This window comes from Rattus norvegicus, chromosome 9 (assembly GCF_036323735.1).
Source record: "Rattus norvegicus strain BN/NHsdMcwi chromosome 9, GRCr8, whole genome shotgun sequence".
NCBI classification, from domain to species: Eukaryota; Metazoa; Chordata; class Mammalia; order Rodentia; family Muridae; genus Rattus; species Rattus norvegicus.
In genome coordinates this window covers 17,547,843-17,564,027 of record NC_086027.1, presented here as the reverse complement: position 1 = coordinate 17,564,027, position 16,185 = coordinate 17,547,843, and the positions used below count along the sequence as shown (strand labels likewise).

At 43.4% G+C, this 16,185-nt stretch overlaps 2 protein-coding genes across 2 annotated transcripts in view; one reads left to right on the top strand and one right to left on the bottom strand.

Moving 5' to 3' along the window:
• The window catches only part of LOC134480460 (uncharacterized), a 23,846-nt gene extending 18,398 nt beyond the window's left edge, over positions 1-5,448 (bottom strand). Inside the window, exons 1-2 of the mRNA XM_063267949.1 lie at positions 5,344-5,448; positions 4,822-5,002 (exon numbers count right to left, since the gene is read on the bottom strand). Coding sequence (XP_063124019.1) covers positions 4,822-5,002; positions 5,344-5,448 — 286 coding nt within the window. The remainder of the gene's footprint in view (positions 1-4,821; positions 5,003-5,343) is intronic.
• LOC120094832 (ERC protein 2-like) lies at positions 5,447-16,185 on the top strand. The gene is made up of 4 exons (XM_039084959.2): positions 5,447-5,553; positions 14,452-14,518; positions 14,815-15,024; positions 15,658-16,185. The coding sequence occupies exons 1-4, from the start codon at positions 5,447-5,449 to the stop codon at positions 16,183-16,185; spliced, it is 912 nt and encodes a 303-aa protein (XP_038940887.2).

Genomic DNA, 16,185 nt, shown 5'->3' with positions numbered 1-16,185 from the left:
TTTGTACCCAAGAAGGCCATCCTCTTCTACATATGCAGCTGTAGCCATGGGTCTGTCCATGTGTACTCTTTGGATGGTGATTTCAGCCCTGGGAGCTCTGGTTGTTTCTTACTGTTGTTCTTATGGGGCTGTACAGCCCTTCAGCTCCCTCAATTCTTTCTCTTACTTCTCCATTGGGGACCCTGATCTCAGCTGAATTGTTGGCTGCAAGCATCTGCCTCTGTATTTGTCATGCTCTTTACCCCACTCTTTTGAGCAGATCACCACAGAGCAACGAAGATGTATTGTCTTGGAGTGATGATCTGTAGACAAATAGATGATTTCTTAATTCCTAAGGATGGTTATATAAGAATTCCTAAAATTAGATTAGTAATTTTAAGCTTTTATAATAGGACTGCTATTATGTTTTCTCTCATAATCAAAATTGCATTGAGAACTCTGCCATTCTTAAAGTGTTATGAGTGAATTGCTTCTGCAATACCAAGCAGGATCTACAAGTTAGAGCCCATCCTAAGAGGGTGTAAACCAATTAACCAAAGTTCATAAAAAGAGAACTAATGATTTACTATAGGTACAAGGACTTAACATAATTGACTGGATTTGCCTATAGGTAATGTTCCTTATTCTTTTCTCATAAAAATTACAGCTTTTAACTCTCCATGAACGTGCAGAGCCAGTGACAGATGATGATGGTTTATCCTGATGATTACTCTTGATGGATGTGCATGTAAACATTCTCTGTCGTAAACTGATTATCCAACTTATGATTTGAATTCCTGTGCAAACTTGTGGTGAACTTTTCACCATGTGATGCTGTGTTCAGAAAGATATACAAATGCTGAGGACAAAGAGAGAGAAGCTTTTAAGACAGAACTGAGCTGAAGAGAACAGAACTCAAGAAGAACTTGAGTAAAGTAAAGGCATAGCGTTGAGAGTAAGACATTGAGAGTAAGGAAATTATTGTGTCATAAGAGCAAGAGGAAAGGAGATAAGAAGAAGAGAGCAAGGAGAACTTTTTAAGCCATACTTTATGGAGGCAAACTTTTGTCTTTTAGGAAAACTGAAGAACTTAGAAATAAAGGTTAAAATCACTGCTCTTCAGCCTTCAGCCTGGCTCACTGGCTAGCCTGTGCTCTTCAGTCAGGCTCACTGGCTAGCCTCTGCTCTTCAGTCAGGCTCACTGGCTAGCTTCTGCTCTTCAGTCAGGTTCACTGGCTAGCCTCTGCTCTTCAGCCTGGCTCACTGGCTAGCCTCTGCTGTTCAGTCAGGCTCACTGGCTAGCCTCTGCTCTTCAGTCAGGCTCACTGGCTAGCCTCTGCTCTTCAGTCAGGCTCACTGGCTAGCCTCTGCTCTTCAGCCTGGCTCACTGGTCTATGGGGCCCTAGCACATTGCTTAACCATCTGCTCATGACTGCCTGACCACGCTGACCACCTGACCGCCCTGACTTCTTAAAGTCGTCCTCTAGAAAGAGCACAAGAAACCAAAGAGAAACACCACAGCAAACTTTTCCCATGGGCTTTGCTTAAGATTAAGTACTTTCATTATTTCTTTAAAAAAGTGAAATATAATTTCCGCTATTCATATGGCCAAGAGAACTGTGCAGTAGTCATTGCTTTATGGAATTTGGGGCTAAATCAAAAGACTCCTTTATTCTATTACGATGTTATCTGTATGTTGTACGATGTATCTTTAGAAAACACAACACTAAATTCCTAAAGTCTAGATGTTTTAAGACATCACCTCATGGAGAAACTTAACTGCTTACCTATCTAGACTGGCCTCTTTTGCTATACTGCAGGTACAATCAAGTTTCCACACTACTTCCATGATTTTCAAGAATGATTAAGAGAAAAATAAGTTGGGGTTGGGGATTTAGCTCAGTGGTAGAGTGCTTGCCTAGGAAGCGCAAGGCCCTGGGTTCGGTCCCCAGCTCTGAAAAAAAGAACCAAAAAAAAAAAAAAAAGAGAAAAATAAGTTGAACATAATGGCCAGAAAGGGGATTCTGTCAAGTTGTCGTATGTGGGACAAGATACCAAGCTATGACTGGTAAGCCGAAAACCACCTGTTCCCGAAAGTAACAGAACGTACAGAAAATACATCCTTTCTTATCATTCCTCTGCCCCGATGGTCAGAGATTTATTGAGCACCTACTACAATCCTAGCCCTGTGCATCTAAGGGTGTAATGGTGAATAAAAAATTAATAAAAAGCTTCATTATGGAATAAAGAGAAATGAAACATAACTTTGAAACTCAGAGTTCAATACAAGCAATATCACCATTTCTTTAACTGGTGATTTCTGAAAACTTCATCATTTTTTCCATGGGCTCCTACAGTAATGATACTCAGTCTCGATTTTGTAAGTCACAAAGAGGCAACTCACACTTCATTCTTGGCTCCCACAACTGTCAAAGGGAACAACACTGTCGCTGTCCATTGTGCTTCCCTATCAATCCTGCTATGGATGGTAATACATTACAGTCTTTTTAATGTGTAAACAGGCCACCACTTGAGGGGAAAGGTTATTACAATTATCCAAACCGGTATATTCTCTAAAATTTTCACATAGCATTTTACTGATATAACAATGTAAATTCACCACAAATATTTAACCAATGAAAACAGAAATATTGAATAGCTCTGCAAATAGGACTGATAATCATATACACTTGAAAACAACTATCATGGAAACAAACGACGTAATAGGAGAAAAGATACATCACTAAAAGGTACAGAAGCAGCAAAAAAGACACTATATTTCTTGGTTTGAAAGTTAGGTGATACACTTGATCTTTAAAGACAGGCAATGTACTTGATCTTTAAGCCCTGTCCACACAGAAACTGCAGTAGATGAGAATCTTTTGTAAGATTTATTTATTTATATGTGAGACCACGCAGCTGTCTTCAGACACACCAGAAGAGGGCATCAGTACTCCTTACAGATGGTTGTGAGCCACCATGTGGTTGCTGGCATTTGAACTCAGGACCTCTGGAAGAACACTTGGTGCTCTTACCCACTGAGCCATCTCTCCAGCCCTCACAATGGCCTCTTACACAGCATCACAGTGGTCTATTTCACTAGATGGCTCCAGGATGATCACAGAGAAACTTTCACAGTTCCTGAGCACTTCTGAGTTCAAATACCACCAGTGCCCACTCTGTGCTGTTGGCACATTCCGACCTTCTCCTAAGGGTTGTCAGCCACAAAAGGGACGGGTTAGCCCCAGACAGCATTCACTGCCCAATCCTAAAAACCCCCTCGATTCTGAAAAAGCCACATTCCATGCTTGCTCCATATTTGAGGAAGCCAAATGGTTGATCTGGCTCAAGGCTCTACTTTTCTTAGCTCATCAACTTTCTTTTTCCACTTCTTGTCACAAGAAGTATTTTTTTTATGCTGCAACTACACTGCAGTGTTTGAAGGAAAACACCATAAACTCTGGGTGTCATCTCTTGAAATTTAAAATTCACAAAACAATTCGTGGCTTTCTAATCAGCACCATGAAAAATAAACAAAAACAAGCAAAACCATTCCAAAGGAACTTGCTGATCTGAAGGTCTGCTCATAGCAGGCAGGAAAGAATTAAATTATGCAGAACTGTAATCTCTCAGAGCTTTGGAGGCTAAAAAAGAGGAAATTTCTGTTTATGTTCCCTTTTTCCGAGTAATTGAAGGAGGGTATTTTACATCCTCTAAATACAATCTCTTACAAGGGGCAACCAATTACAAAGTAGATCAGAAGAAATCTATTAAATAATACATTCATTGCCTGAGGTTTTAAGAAAATATTTTCCCACGATCCCCATCCTTTAACATACAATTGAAACTGAAAGAGCGTACCCCTAAACGGGGAGCCGCCTCTCTCGCTCTGATCGCGGGGTGGGGTGCCCCCAGAAATCAAGAGTAGCCATTCTTGATGTAACAGCAAGAGGTAGCTTTTGTTAACGAGATCCCGGGTCTTAGCGGGATCCCGGGTCGACACGTATCTCACACAGGAGACAGAGGAATCGACCCCGAGCTTCCAAACTCGGGGGTTTATATAGGGGCATTCGCGAGGTTACACATGATTGGTCAATTCAAAAGGTGCACGGTTACTTTCGGCGCAAAATGACATCAGCAAGGAGTATGTGTTATCTAGCAGCTCGGCAGGCAGTTAAGGTGGATCATCTCACTCGGGGGGGGGGGGGTGAAGGAAGGGGAGGGGGTGGCTACGGATGGTCAATGTCCTTGGGGCTGATAGCTGGTTTGGCAAGTCCTGTCTCTGGCTCTTCCTCTGGCATGTCCCACCCTGCACATCCGGACTCTGACAATGAGCAACCTTTATGAAACTCTAGTTCTGCACATTCGGGCTCTGACAATGAGTAACCTTTATGAAACTCTAGTTCTACAAAACATTACAGGGAGTGTGCCACCAGGATAAGCTGCCTCTGAAAAGCCTGTCCTGCCCTGGCAGGTACAGGTCATTTAATTCTAAGTCAATCTGGAGAGAGGTGACAGCCCCAAGATGCTCTGGGGATGTCAGAGCACAGCTCTCATGCACACTCCAGATTACCTCTCCATTCTTTCCCAATGCCATGGGCTTTCCAATTCCTGCTTCAGCTCTCCATAAATCCCTGAACCCTCCCTTCCCCTACCCAATGGGCTCACTTTGCATTGCCTCCTTCTGCCACTGCTTTCCCAGGACAGGGGGACGGGGGGGGGGGGGGGGACGGGGAGGGCAGAACGAGCCTAAGGAGGGAGGGACGCGGGTCTCCTACCTATGGGGGGACCGGGGGGGGGGGGCAGAACGAGCCTAAGGAGGGACGCGGGTCTTCTACCTACCTTGTGTCTGCTGCTCTGGTGGTGCAGCCGGCCCTGCTTGCTGCTTGCTGTCCCTGGGGACCAGACCGGAGGTCGGGCTAGGGGTCCGCAGGAGCACCACGCCTCGAGGTCCCCTGGCAGGGCTTGCCTGGGCTTCTTCCTGGACACTGCAAGGCTTCAGTCTCTGTTGGAAACCCCGCCGCTGTCATAGCGCGCCCTCCCGTGGCCGAGGTGACCCCCAACGCCCTTACCGCCCCCTTCCCTGGCCGCTTCTTCTGCTTTTTCTTTTCTTTTTTTCTTTTCTCTTTTTGTTCACGATGTGGCTCCTGCGAAGAGCTCGCCTCCAGCAAGGAGGACATCCTGCAGGCAGAATCACCTCTGGACCCTGCCGGGGTCGGAGAGGGAGAGAGAGGAGTCAGCTTGGGCGGCAGCGCCCTGGCTGCTGGCACCCGCGGAAGGAAAACTCGCCCAGGCACACGCGCTGCTGCCGGCGCCAAATATAACGCGCCCGCCCCTTTCCTCTCAGGCCCCGCGCTCACCCACGAGCTCCGCGTGCCCTGAGGCCGGGCTCGGGCGCGGTCGAGCGGCGGCGTGGGAAGGACACGTGTGCCCACTCCGCGGTGCAGGCAACACCGGGAGGCGGGACATGGCGAGGCGTGTGGTGTGGAGCTCCGGGCTCCGCCCAGGCCCGTCAGTCCCCCCTCAGGGCTCTGCGGTGGCCCAGGGCGGCTTCTGGGGGCCCCCGGGACCACCGTGACCTACCCGAGGCCATTGCCTCCGGAGCTTCGCGCTGCCCCAGGCTGGAGGCTTGGACATTGTGATTGTGGTTGCCACTCTCCTAGGCTGGCTCAGCAGGGCGCAAGCCACCACCACCTTTCCTCACCTGAAGGCATCCTGATGGTGCTTCAGAGCCCATGTCCAGCAGGCGAGCCTCAGGACACGGGGCCATGGTCTTGGGTCTGCACCTTGTTGCCAGCCCCTCACACATATGGCAGCATCACACATATGGCTCCTTCTACCAACCGCCACTAATCACCATTTGGACATTCCATTACAGTGTTCTCAAGAAGAAAGATTGCAAACAAACACAAAAAGAATGAAATTTAAAATCTTTTTTATCAGGTTGGAGAGATGGCTTGGTGGTTAAGAGCGCTGCTTCTCCATTGCTCCCAAGTTCAATTCCCAGCAACCACATGGTGACCCACAACTATCTGTAGTGGGATCCAATGCCCTCTTCTGTCTGAAGCTCTCCTCTGAGATGCAGGCACACTCACAAACAGAGTGCTCATGTACATAAATAAATAAATCTTTAAAAATAAAACCTTCTAATCAGTTAATGTATCTACATCTAGAAGCTAGAAAAGGGTCACAGCAATATTAAAAATAACTCAGAAATAGTAAAGGGATGTACGAGAGTCACAAAATTCACTGGGCAAGATGGTGTATACCTGCAATCCCAACACTCACAAGGCTGAGGTAGGTGGATTGCCTTGAGTTCAAGGCTAGACTAAAGTGTGAGTCCTTGTACTAGAAAACAGAATAATTGGGGAGGGGATGGAGAGAGAGACAGAGAGACAGAGAGACAGAAGAGACAGAGAGACAGAGAGACAGAGAGGGAGACAGAGACAGAGAGACAGAGATAGAGAGAGAGAGAGAGAGCTTGATGTCATTTCCTGCACTGATGACAAGCTACTGAAGAATGTGAATGTCTCCTATCAAGCACAGAGAGTGCTAATGACAGAATGGGTTTCTTATTAAGATATCATAAACTATAGATGGAAAAGTAAAGGAATGTATAATAAATAAAAGAGAAATCAGACATCGGAAACCTAAATTTAGAAGACTGTATATGTTTAAGTCACAGGGGAGGGAATGGGACGATGTGGGGGAGAGAACAATCAGAATAAATTATATATGTGTATGAATATGGAAACTAAGAGCAAGCAATGAAAAGAGAAAAGCAGGTTTATTTTACGATGAAATTGAGTTCCCATATGACACTATGTAACATTTTGTAAATTGATTATATGAATTATCAGCAATAAAAATCAATTGTTATTAAAGATGTGGTTGTGTTCATATTAATTAGAAATGTTTTAAATTCTTTTTATTTATTTGCTTATTTATTGATTGATTTTTTTTTAAGATAGGGTTTTCCTATATAGACCAGGTCGACCTCAAAAAACAGATCCACCTGCTTATGCCTTCAAAGTGTTAGGATCAAAAGTGTATACTCACACATGAAAGTTACATTCTTAAAGTGATAAAAAAGAAAGTACAGTTATCAACATGGTACAATTATTGAACAGTGATCAAGTGAATGGAAATATAAGAAACACATTTAAGGCATTAGGTCACTGTTTTTAAAAGGATCTTAAGCAGCATATATAATTCAAATCATCCAGGAGACACATTTCGAAAAAAAACAAGGAAGTGGGTAAAGATGATTTAAATTTTTTAATCTATTAAAAATTTTAAAGTGCATTCGATATGAAAGTGTAAGTGATATACTTCACATTTTTCTTATATACCATCTTCAATTTTATGTGCATTCTGCAAATATTGTCCATGTTTATTCAGGCTCTTAATATTTCCCCATGACTGATAACATTCACAGAAATCATATTGAGCAAAATGTATATGTTGACGTATAATAGAATTGTATTCTACACAGTATAGCATAGAAATATGTATATATAACTTCCCATATATGTGTGTATATACATATGTAAATGGCTCAAGAAAATGAGTATCACTTTATCATTGTAGTATTATTTTCATCAAAATCCTGAGAACATTGAAATGGCATCAAATACTGACCAGATTGGCAAAAAAAAAAAAAAAAAAAAAAACAAAAAAACAAAAAGAAAAAAAAAAACTCCAAAAAATAAAACTCTTATAAAGAATCTAACGATACTAGCAAAAGATGCAAAAATATTAAAGTCTCAATGAAAAAAAAAGCCCAGATGAAATACTGTATATTTTCTCAACTCTAGGATAATGTATTTTTGTACAACTATCAATAAAAGGCCTGAATTTTGAAGAATTCAAAAGTAGCGCAGTATAATTATGCAGTGGACAATACTGTTGCATACCATTTTACATAACTGCATACACTCTCGTTCTTTTGTTCCGTGGTCTAGCAATGAACTCGGGTAGATTTATGGGGAACTCGGGTAGATTTATGGGGAACCATTGCACTGTAGACTTAAACTGGATTAATTTGGGGATGAGTAAGTCGTATTTTGTTAAAGTTGCTTTAAAAATAAACCGTTGGATATTAGTACAGCAAGTAATTCTCCCTGAAGGAAAAACCAGACACCAAGAACCTAGACCACTTCTGTCCAGGAGAAATTTCTAGATGATAGAAATATTCTATATCTGCTGTGTTTCTGGCTATGGATTCTGGCTGGCTGTTTGCCTCCTGGTTTGCCTGCTGTGAATAAAGAGGCAGATTTTAGTTCTAAGTTCAGTTCATCTCAAATAGCCATGTGTGACCAGTGGGTGCCATTTGGACAGTGTAGCCACAGAAAACTGAAGCAGTGTAACCAAAGACTCACCTAGGAGTCAGTTGACCTCCTAGAAGTGACTTGGGAAAACGTTGGCAATGATAGCCTCTTGGGGAGCTCACCTTCACCAAAAGCAAACTGTGAATCCTTACTCTACTGCAATAGTCAGAATGCAACTGGTCTCACACCCACCCCAACCCTCACCAAAGACACTTGAGAGGGAGCTGAACCCACTGTGTGCTTTAGATTTCAGTTTAGAAAGCACTTCCTTCAAAGTGGAGCAGACTGAGATTGCCAAGTCCTTTGCGTGGATCCAGGGACTTGGGCCTGACCAGGGGTGAGGAGGAAATGAAGAATGACATTGGACACACATACATGGGGACGTCTGGGTCCATGGGCTGCAGCATCCCAGAAGCTCAGCATGTTTATTATATAGAGTTGGCCAGGAAGCAGGGCTGTTGCAAGGGGCAGCAAGGAGGTGGGCATTACATGCAGATAAACAAGGAGGGGAGGACTATGCATATGTAACTGACAAGGGGCAGATTTAGCTAATCTCAGTAGGAGCAGTCTCTGCAGGGAGCAGTCTTCAGGATGTAAATATCCAGATGGGGCCAGGGAGAAAGGTAGAGTAGACTTTATCTGCACACACTATCAACACCATCCTGAGAAGGCTTTGTCATGTCTCTGAGCCTCAAGGGTTATGGGGGCCTTTGCCTTTTCCCCATGGATAAATGGCTTTGGGTCCATGGCATGGTCATATCATTTTTACAACACACATCCTCTTAGGGCTGCAGTTCCTCAGGACTTCCTCTGCTCCCACAGTGAGATCTCAAAAGAAAAACAGAAACCAAACAAAGAAAAAATGTGCTCAGTGAACTGGTTAATTCCCTAAACTATACAGATCCAGTGTCCTAAGTCTAGGACTTCCTCAAAGGCTACAGAAAATCCTGTGGACCTAAAATAAGCAAGAAAAAAAAGAGAAAAAAGGAAAAAAAACAAAGACCCTTGTCCCCTCCAAAAAAATGAATGGGAGAAAAAAATTATTAAAGGTTTTCATAGAAAATTGTTTAAGAAAAACACACGGGAATTGTACTTAATAGAATTAGTGTGCTGAGATGTGAGGCCCACTCACAGCATGCAGCATTTGGAAGTCTCAGACAACTTAACAGAAGAGGACTCCTAATTATTCTTTGTGACCACTCTCCACATACTACTCACAGCTTAATACTAACCTTCATAATTGAGTTGGGGATAGTATTCACCATAGCAGATAATTGAAGCATTTGTGCACACAGACACAAACACACATACACACACACACACACAAACATGCACACAAAACACACACACTCACACACACACTCACACACATACACACAGACACACACATGCACACAAAACACACACACACACATTCACACACATACACACAGAAATACACACACGCACACAAAAGACACACTCACACACACTCACACATACACACACACTCACACATACACACACACAAAACACACACAAAACACAAACAAACACACACACTCAGGAGCACACACAAGAGAAATGCATATTCTATGAAGTTTCTTGGCATATTTTTATTTGTAAGCCTCAATGCTGGAGTGTTCTTGGTTTTGCAAAAAGTGGGGGGAAAAGTCAGGCTTCATTTTACCCCTTTTGAAATGACAGATATCTGTGTGTTAAACATACTCTGATGGCTGTCCAGGCTGCCTCGGCCTATTTGACAGCATCCAGGTCACCTTGGTCAGGACAGTGGTTGCTCTTCTTATTGGCAACTGGTTTGCATCACAAGAGTTTTTCACATCCTTACCAATATTAGAAGTTTGGTGACACAAGCAGCTTGACAAACAGTAAAATTATTGTGGTTTTGCCTTTCTGGAGGACATTAAAATTTACATGTTTTGCATATGGCTTTTTTTCTTACCACTTAGTCCTGCTTTAGCGCTGTTCAAATGTGGCCATGCAGCCAGCATCCCTTTGCTCCAGGCTCTCAGCACCCCATTCCTGTCACTGATCTTATGCATACTTGGTCCCAGAGATGGACAGCAGAGGGACTTGACACACAGCGTCCACTCTGCTCCACTGCTTTGCTTTTTGTAAATTCTTTACAATGGCTATTTCTTGATTTATTATTACTATGAACCTGACTTTTCTTGATATTTTGAGATAGGATCTTATTACACAGCCCAGGCTGGCCTTGATTTCCCAAATCTCTGGCCTTAGTCTTCCACCATTCCCTGATTCTCAATTTGTTATTAGAGGTAGTTGTATGGCCCCATTTCCAAATCAAATGTTCTTCTGGCTTTATGACTTTGCTCTTTCCACAGACTTTTAATAATTATGCAAAGTAGATGGTGTTTAATGTTTAAATACTAGATATATTAACACGTCTGTCCCCAAGACAACTCTGTGAATTAACACTCGTTATCATCCTCACTGTGCAGATAAGGGAATTGCGTCACACAAAGGTAAAATAACTTTTCCAAGGTTGAACATCCAATGGGTGTGAGAGCCAAGCTTTGAGTCCAACTACAAAGTAGATCGGCCTATAATGTGTCTGCTGCTGCTGTATATTCAAATGGTAAATTCTGTACCCTAAGGTCTGGTTGCTCCAAGACAAGGAGATCCTCATGTATACCAGATTTTCTTTCTTTCTTTCTTTCTTTCTTTCTTTCTTTCTTTCTTTCTTTCTTTCTTTCTTTTTTGCCTCCTAAGTTATCCCTGATTGGTTAATAAAATCCCTACAACATGGGCTTGGAAGAAGAGAGGGGACAGAGCAAAGTTTCCCTGGGTCTGGGGGCACAGGCAGGGTCCACAAGGAGAGGGAAAAGACATGGAGGAGAAGGAAGGAGACACCACCCCATAGGGTAGGTGGATCGTGAGTGTATTACCATGAGGGGCAGCCTGTCAGAACAGGCGTGGCCCAGGCAGAGCATGGCAAGCAATACCTCGGGGTTATGGACAGGGAAGCAGAAAAAATAGCACAGAGGGTTGATGTCTGCCCAGCTCTAGTACTTTAAGCCTTATTCTAAATCTAAAAGTTTTGTGTCTTTTATTTGGGAACCAAATGATCTACGGTGGGGTAGAAACCCCCTAATAATATTTACTGTAGCAATGGCCACTCAATTATTGTGGTATTTTAAATATAACACACATTGAATTTCACAATTCAGATGCAAGGCTTTTTATGTTTCCAATGTGACTGTACACCTGAGGTCATGTCTAGGTATAGAGACAGAACATGGCAGAAATACCGAGAACATTTTAAGGTCATCACACAGACCACATGAAAGCCACAGGCTATACAGACTATGACGGATGAGGAGAAGGCTTAGCGCTCTCTGGAGTCCCCTTCCCTAGTCTTGGGATAAGACTTCCAGTAAGCCAAGACCATATTCCTCTTTCATTTCTCAAGGAGCCAGGGGTAGACCCACATATATGATTTCTTTCCCTGCAGGGTTTTTTTTTCCAAGCGCTGCCCTTTTAAGGAATTGGCAAAGGTAAGCACCATCAGAGGAAGGTCAGCTTATGAATTCTGTATAACTCTGCTGTGACAGCATGTACCTATCAAGTACTGGAAGCCTTGCTGGAAATATTAATCAACCTCTAGGATCAAAAGGAAGCAACCCGAGGGCCATATGGCTGTAAAGCAAGTTTGAAACCATAGCCCAGTGTGGAAGTTCAGCCTTGGATCTTACATCAAACAGCGATAGCATCCAAAAGAAAAACGAAACTGAAATGGCAAGGTGACTGGTAATGACCTCATGGCAAGGATATCTAAGTCATGTGGAAAGATCCCAGTGCAAAGACACATGTCCACGAAGCTTTCACCAAGAATCCCTATTCTGTGTTCTACAACATTATATATACACACACACAAAGAATACTCATTTATGGTCAGCTATGGGGATTCATTCTCTGGGAACCTGACTTTGAGATAGAGATAGATGTATAAAGGTGTTTGACAAGTGCTCTTGGGGACCATGGCTGTGACAAAGAGGAGAGAAGAGGAGAGGGTGGAGAGCACTCTGGCTCTAATGCAATCACAAGAGTATGCAGGCAGCCCTGTGTGGGGCTCAGGAGCTGGCCTGACCCTGAAGTCTTACCCTGCACTGGAACAAGCAGGAGGCCCGGCCTTAAAGTCCCCATTGGCTAAGGACGAGGTTCCTGGTCAGAACCTTGTTACTACATTGTAACCACATAGCCATCCCTTCTCCAATATCATTCTTCCTGAATTTCCAAGTCCAATCATGAGGATATTTGGGGCTCCACTCTGATCCTTTACTCAGAGCAAACATAAAAATCAGGCAGATGGGCAGGGAGTGGGTTGGCCTAAGGTTAGGCTAAACCAATTTTAATGGGTCCATAATTTCGGGAGGGAGTCCATTTGGCATTGTCATCTGTGGCTTCTGTGTCCTTATCCCGGGTGTGCTGACTCTGAGAAACGATGCCACCTCACCTCACAGATGTCAGGGTGAAAATCATGTATGACTTTTCTGGGAAGAACTCTGCCTTTTCCTACCATCTGGAGTTATACAACATCACTATGCACAGCTCAGAAGAGAGGGGTGGAGATTGTGGAGGCCTTAGAATTTGAGGATCTTTTCTGATTGAGGCCCATATTTTTTCCTATGTAATGTTTCCCTTGCTCTTTCACAAATGATGGCTGACTTCATTCCTGGCCTGAAGTAAACTGGATTCCAAGGTTTTGGATTAGGGAAGCCCCTATTTTTGAGATGACAGGCCCAGCAAGGGATCCCACTGCATACAGGTTCCTATTCCCAAGGAAGTTGTTGCTGCAGAATCACAGCATGGGGGCAGCAGCACAGGATGTCTCCCAGCTTTCTCTCCTGCACCTGCTGCACTTTTTTTTTTCATATTTTCTGTGACTGTTTTATTAAGGTTAAAATTTATTTAACTTACAGTTTGCCTCTGTAAGTACAGACTGTCAGTGTTCATAGATTCTCAGAGCTGTGCAACCAGCACCACTCTCTAGCTTGAGATTATGTTTCTCACAGCAGCAGGAAACATTATAGTGGTCAGTAGTTACATCTTTTTCATTACCTGGCACTCCCTAATTTACCTCCAGCTGTGAATTTGCTTATCTGGATGGATTGTAAGTGGAATTGAACTATTTGTGAACTTTCGTGATTGGCTTCTTCTTTTGTGTAGACATAACATTTTCAGAGTCATTCTTAAGCTAAATCACCCACATTTGTGGCCAAATTGGATAGATCATATTTATGCACTGATTAATTAATGGACAAATAGATTACTTGTACTTTTTTGGCCAGTGTATACAATGACGCTAAGAATATCTGTTCGAAATCAGTTGATAAATGGATAAATAAGAGTTAGCATATTTTTTATCTTGGAATAAAATTCAGTTATAGAAAGGAATGAAGTTCTGATGCTAAAGCAGGCCTTAAATGCTGAATGCATATGAACCCAAAGAAACCACTTATTTCATGATTTCACTGATAAAGAATGTCTTTCAAATTTATAGAGACAGAAAGAAGATGCTTGGCTCCCAGAGCTTTGGTCCTGGGAATGAAATGAAAGGTGGATTGCTAAAGGATGCATGGTTTCTTAATGTGCTGATAAACATGATAAAAATCATGTTGATGGTTGCACAGCCTTGTGACTAAAGACCCTGAAACTCATATTTACAAGATTGTGTTATATCACAAAGTAATCAGTAATCTATGTCAATATGGAACGCTGAGTGCCCTCTGAGGCACCGGGGCACTCGGCTAAGAAGGAGAATGCTGTCCTTCTGTGTGCTCTAGGACCTTCTCCTTCCTCAGTGTGAAGGGGAAATGGAACTCCTCAAGAACAATGCAGCAGCACGCCACACTTGTGCTAGCTTCTGGGTGGAGGCTACATTCAGAAAGATCTCAACCTCTGGGTATCAGCCATAGGACTTCAGACAGATTTCAAATGTTGTCTCTTCCAATGTTTATATAACTAAGGCGTGGGATTATCTGTGCCTTACAACACTGTGAGTCGCCGTGGGCAGGAGTCCTGTCTTACGTCCAGCTTGATTTCTCTGCTTAACCTTGTGGTCTGGCTCGCAGGCAGGATTATGTGTCTGTGAATGAATGAGTAATTGCTATTTTTGAAGCCTCTTGGTATGTCCCTGGGCAAAAATCATCTTCAGGCTCGTGGCTGTAGCCTCGGAGCAGCCCGAGGTTGGTCTAGAATGTAAGACACGAATCCACCAATGGACGTCCTTCAAGGGTTTCTTTTTTTTTGCAACTGTTAACTACTCTCTCTGGTGTTTTCCAATGTGGTGACTGGAAACAATGTTTCAGCACTCTAGAGTGTTGTGATTTCCTCTCTGGTAAGATATCCAAAACTTGCGGTTGGGTCAGAGTCAGAGAGAGGGAAATAAAAGGCTATTGAACTAAGCCTTGATTGGCTTTTTTTCTTTCTTTTTCTTTCCTTTGCCTCCTCCCCCCACTTTTTTCTTTTTGCGTTGATCCAGCATCAAAGCTCTGAATTGTGTGTAGCTTATGGGTGTTGGCTTAATGGGATTTTTTTTTTCTTTTCTTTTTCTTCTGTGGAGGTACTCTGTGTTAAGTTCTTTCTGTTGAATATCCTTTGCTTGCACTGGACTTTTCTTTATGTTGATTTTTTGCTTCATTTTTTTTTCATTTCCCATGCTGTTCAGTTACTGGACGCCAGAAGAACGAAGGTTTGTCTGCTCTTTGCTGCTTGTTTGCTTTCCTTCCCCTGCCCCTCGTGTTTGAACGTGCTTGTCTGTGTCTCCATTTATTCCCTTTTGCTTGCAGAGGCAGTAATCCTGTTTACTAAACCTGTTCACAGCTTTATTTATAAAAAAAAAAATAAAGTCCTTGTTTGTGTCTGCTTGTAGTAGATGCTATTATTTTCATTTTTAAATGGATATGCATTTATCATGGAAAATAATGGATAAAGAACACCTTAGGAAACAGGGAATACTGAGTCTGGAGTGTTGTAGGCCTAAGAAGGTGTGTTTCATGAAAGTTTCCCTCTAACCCTTTCCCTTCCTAAACTAAGCACCGTAGATGTATAATTCCCTTGTGGTTGACACTAATATACCGTTTCTCTGTGTGTGTGTGTACATTTCTCTTCTCCTAAGACATTCAGAAAGCATCACTGAATTAATTCCCCTCTTCATGTGCTGTCCCATGCTTCTGAAGTCACCGAGGAGGACTTCATGGCTGGCCCCTTGGACCTCATGATTAACATTCTATCGTCATGGTGTGGCGGCGGCAGCTTGATAGCGCTTGGCCTTTTCACTAACTCTTTCTCCCTTCTCCTCCCCACTCCATCTTTCTCACTGTAGCACCTGCAGTTGACCATCCAGGCCCTTCAGGATGAACTGCGGACCCAGAGAGACCTCAACCACCTCCTGCAGCAAGAGAGTGGCAACCGAGGAGCAGAGCATTTCACCATCGAGCTGACGGAGGAGAACTTCCGCAGGCTCCAAGCCGAACACGACAGGCAGGCCAAGGAGCTGTTCCTTCTGCGGAAGACATTGGAAGAAATGGAGCTAAGGATTGAAACACAGAAACAGACTCTCAATGCCCGCGACGAGTCCATTAAAAAGCTCCTGGAGATGCTGCAGAGTAAGGGCTTGCCATCGAAAAGCCTAGAGGACGACAACGAGCGCACACGGCGGATGGCCGAGGCTGAGTCTCAGGTCAGCCACTTGGAAGTGATTTTAGACCAGAAGGAGAAGGAAAACATCCACCTTCAGACGAGACAGGTGCTAGGCCGATGCCTCCGTTACAGCCTTGTGAGACATCCTGAAGCAAAGGACCCAGCTAAGCTGTGCCTGGTCTCTTCCATTGGGAAAATACCTATGAGGTAG